At 41.4% G+C, this 4,331-nt stretch overlaps 1 protein-coding gene across 1 annotated transcript in view; it reads left to right on the top strand.

Moving 5' to 3' along the window:
* Positions 1–4,331, top strand: part of Appbp2 (amyloid beta precursor protein (cytoplasmic tail) binding protein 2) — a 58,761-nt gene that overhangs the window by 44,187 nt on the left and 10,243 nt on the right. The window contains exon 10 of the mRNA XM_013013393.1: positions 845–930. Within this exon, the coding sequence (XP_012868847.1) occupies positions 845–930 (86 nt within the window). The remainder of the gene's footprint in view (positions 1–844; positions 931–4,331) is intronic.

Here is a 4,331-nt window from a genome sequence, read left to right as displayed (position 1 = left end):
TGGGTTTGATTCCTCGGGACCACATAGGAAAAAAAGCCAGGAGTGGCACTGTGGCTCAAGTGGTAGAGTGCTAGCCTTGAGCTGAAGAGCTGAGGGACAGAGGTCAGGCCCCACAACCGGACCCCCCCCCTCAAAAAAAAGCCCAGTGCTGATGGCTCACGGCCATAATTCTAGCTACTAAGAAGGCTGAGATCTGAGGATTGTGGGAAACCAACCTGGGCAGAAAAGTCCCTATCGGACTATCTCCAATTAACCACTCAAAAACTGGAAGTAAAGCTGTGGTTCAAAATGATAGAGCCGGAGCTGGGAAGGTGGCTCAGTGGTAGAGCATTTGCCTTGCATGCATGAGGCCCTGGGTTCGATTCCTCAGCACCACATAAGCAAAAAGCCGGAAGTGGCGCTGTGGCTCAAGTGGTAGAGCGTTAGCCTTGAGCTGAAGAGCTGAGGGACAGCGCCCAGGCCCAGAGTTCAGGCCCCACGACCGGACCCAAAAAAAAAAAAAATGATAGAGCCTTAACCTTGAGCAGAAGAGCTCAGAGACAGCTCCCAAGCCCTGAGTTCAAGCCCCATGACCAACAACCAAAAACAAAGTTTAGTCTACTTCAGATGGAAATTTAAAACAACAGTAAACTGACACTTAGAGATATGGGATGTAGCTCAAGAGTACTTGCCTAGCATGTGAGAGGCTCTAGTCTGCAGAAAACAACAAAAACAAAAACTTGATTATTTACATTTCAGTTGTACTTTACATCAGCATTATTTTATAAATTGTTACTTTGGGAGGGGGGCATTTTAAGGGATTTGTAACTAAAAGGAAATGCCACACTCTGTTTATCTGTTGCAGATTTCATGCAGAAAGAGCTATTGGTATCATTACCCACATCCTACCTGAAGATCATCTTCTTTTGGCTTCTTCAAAGAGGGTGAAAGGTACCCAATTGTAATCTAATCTCAGAAACCTTTAAATTGATAATGATATATGGCATAAAGTTGGGTATTTGTTTTCTCAGATTATATATACAAATTATGAAAATAACCAGTTCTTTCAGCTGCATTTAATGGTTTCCAATGGTTTATTTCAGTCTTAAAACATTTTTGGTGATTCACCCTAGTTCCTTTCTGTTTTGTTTTTTTTCCCTCCATTCATGTGTATCTGAGTTTATTTTGAGGAAAACGTGTAGGAACAATACAGTGGTGCCACACTAATGTGGATGGGACATTGAACACTGAAGGTGGGTTTCATAGGGTTGGTTCATTTCACAAGCTAAACTTTTTTTTTGGTACCATGGAGAGTCAAAGCTAGTCAAGTATTCTGCCACTGACCTATGTCCCCAGCCCTTCCTATGCTTTTTTGTTTTTTGGAGATAGGATCTCACTAAGTTGCTCAGGTTGGTCTTGAGCTTGGTGTGTAAACTAAGCAGGCTTCAAACTTCAGATCTTCCTGTCTTCACCTCTCAAATACTAGGCCTATGTCTAGCTACAGTGCACAATTTTAGGCAGGCACTCTCAGTTGAGTCACATCTACAGCTCTGTTTACTCTGGTGTTTTTTGAGATAGAATCTGGCTTTTTTCTTCTTCTTCTTCTTTTTGTTGGTTGTGGGGTGCTGTCCCTGAGCTTTTCAGTTCAAAGCTAGCACTCTACCACTTGAGCCACAGTGCCACTTCTGGTTTTCTATTGGTTCATTGGAGATAAGAGTCTCACATATTTTCCTGCCTGACCTGGCTTTGAACCATGATCCTCAGATCTCAGCCTCATGAGTAGCTAGGATTACAGGGGTGAGCTACCAGTGCCTGGCTAGAATCTAGCTTTTTACCCAAGCTGTCCAGACTGATATCTTCTAATTCACTTTTTTTAAAAAATCATAACTAGGATATCAAACACCTTCAGACCTAGCTTTTTAATCATGTTGAGATCAGTTATCACACACTTGTTACTCAGACTGGCCTCTAATCACAGTCCTTTCAGTTTTTGCTTTCTAAAAAGGATTATAAGCATGAGTCCCTGGCACACCAAACTTTACCTTTTCTTATTTTCACTTGTCTTTTAGGTTGTCTTTGTTGTTGTTACATTGAAATTCAAACTCAGGGCCTTATACTTGCTAGATACTCTACCATTGGAGTCACACCCCCAACCCTTATCTTTAACCAGTATTCTTTTGTTTAATGCATTTATTTTGCTAAGATGATTGATTGGGTCATCTTTATTGTACTTGCATGCATATTGAATAAGTTCTACCATTAATTCTGGAAGTAGGATTTTTTTTTCTCCTTCCAGATTGGCAATTAAACAAATAATATGTCATTAAATTACCTGGAATTCCACTAATCGTGATCAACATTATATGATTTTTAAAATTTTTCCTTTCTTAATAAGATAATTAAGGGCTGGGAAGGTGGCTCTGTGGTAGAATGCTTGCCTTGCATGCATGAGGCCCTGGGTTCGATTCCTCAGCACCACATAAGCAAAAAGTAAAAAAAGCCAGAAGTGGCACTGTGGCTCAAGTGGTAGAGCGCTAGCCTTGAGCTGAAGAGCTGAGGGACAGCGCCCAGGCCCCACAACCGGACCCCCCCCCTCAAAAAAAAGCCCAGTGCTGATGGCTCACGGCCATAATTCTAGCTACTAAGAAGGCTGAGATCTGAGGATTGTGGGAAACCAACCTGGGCAGAAAAGTCCCTATCGGACTATCTCCAATTAACCACTCAAAAACTGGAAGTAAAGCTGTGGTTCAAAATGATAGAGCCGGAGCTGGGAAGGTAGCTCAGTGGTAGAGTGCTTGCCTTGCATGCATGAGGCCCTGCGTTTGATTTCCTCAGCACCACATAAAATGAATGAACAGTTTTTTAGTTTTATAACTTGATTTTTTTCACTTACTATATCATGAACATTTTCCATTTCAATACATTAGGTATTTAACCTTTTAATATATTTAATCCCATCTTTTATTGGACTTTTATATTTTTTTAAATAATTATAATTGCTGGGGGTTGGTGGCTCACAATTGTAATCCTAGCTACTCAGGCTGCAATCCGAGCATTGCAGTTCAAAGCCAGCCTGGGCAAGAAAGACTCTCATCTCCAATTAACTACCAGAAAACTAGAAATGGTTCTGTGGCTCAAGTGGTAGAGCATTAGTCTTGAGCTGAAGAGCTCAGGGACAGCGCCCAGGCCCAGAGTTCAAGCCCCATTAATGACCAAAAATAAATAAATAATTACAATTGTAATTTTTAAATGCTGCAGTGAGATAAAACTTTTTTAAAATTAATTTTATTGTCAAGGTGATGTACAGAGGGGTTACAGTTTACATTCGTGAAGTAGTGAGTACAGTTCTTGTAAAAATTCTTACCCTCCTCCATTTTTCTCCTACTTTCCCTCTCCCATGTCTCTCTTATTTATTTATTTATTTACTTTTTTGCCAGTCCTGGGGCTTGAACTCAAGACCTGAGCACTGTCCCTTAGCTTCTTTTTTGCTCAAGGCTAGCACTCTACCACTTGAACCACAGCGCCACTTGCAGCTTTTTATGTGGTATTGAGGAATCAAACCCAGGGCTTCTTGTATGTTAGACAAGCATTCTGCCACTAAGCCACATTCCCAGGTAATAAGTCTCTTTTAGCTACCTTTATGAATATAGACAATTTTCCGAAAAATTACATTATTCAGTAAAAGAACTTGTATATTCTTTTTTTTTTTTTTTTTGCCAGTCATGGTGCCTGAACTCTGGGCCTGGGCACTGTCCCTCAGCTCTTCAGCTCAAGGCTAGTGCTCTACCACTTGAGCCACAGCACCACTTCCAGCTTTTTCTGCTTATGTTGTGCTGAGGAATCGAACCCAGGGCCTCATGAATGCAAGGCAAGCACTCTACCACTGAGCCACCTTCCCAGCCCCAAGAACTTGTATATTCTTAATACTTTGAATGGAATTTGAAAGTTTCAAATGAAACTTTGTAGTTAAAATGTCTTCTGCCTTGATTTCATTGGTCAAGTGAGTAGGAGGAAACCAATTCTAAGTTGTGTGTGGTTATTGGTTTTACAAAGGGTGGTTTCAAAACTAAAAAATGCTTAGTTACTCCTTGACACAGTTTCATAACTTTAAAAAAATTGCTTCTGGGCTGGGAAGGAGGCTCAGTGGTAGAGCGCTTGCCTTACATGCATGAGGCCCTGGGTTCCATTCCTCAGCACCACATAAGCAGAAAAAAAAAGAAAAAGCCGGAAGTGGCGCTGTGGCTCAAGTGGTAGAGTGATAGCCTTGAGCTGAAGAGCTGAGGGACAGTGCCCAGGCCCAGAGTTCAGGCCCCATGACTGGACCCAAAAAAAAAAAAAATTTGCTTCTTCCT

The sequence above is a fragment of the Dipodomys ordii genome, unplaced genomic scaffold (assembly GCF_000151885.1).
Source record: "Dipodomys ordii isolate 6190 unplaced genomic scaffold, Dord_2.0 Scaffold19, whole genome shotgun sequence".
NCBI classification, from domain to species: Eukaryota; Metazoa; Chordata; class Mammalia; order Rodentia; family Heteromyidae; genus Dipodomys; species Dipodomys ordii.
Note: the sequence above shows the minus strand (reverse complement) of the source record. Positions and strands in the feature narration are given on the sequence as shown.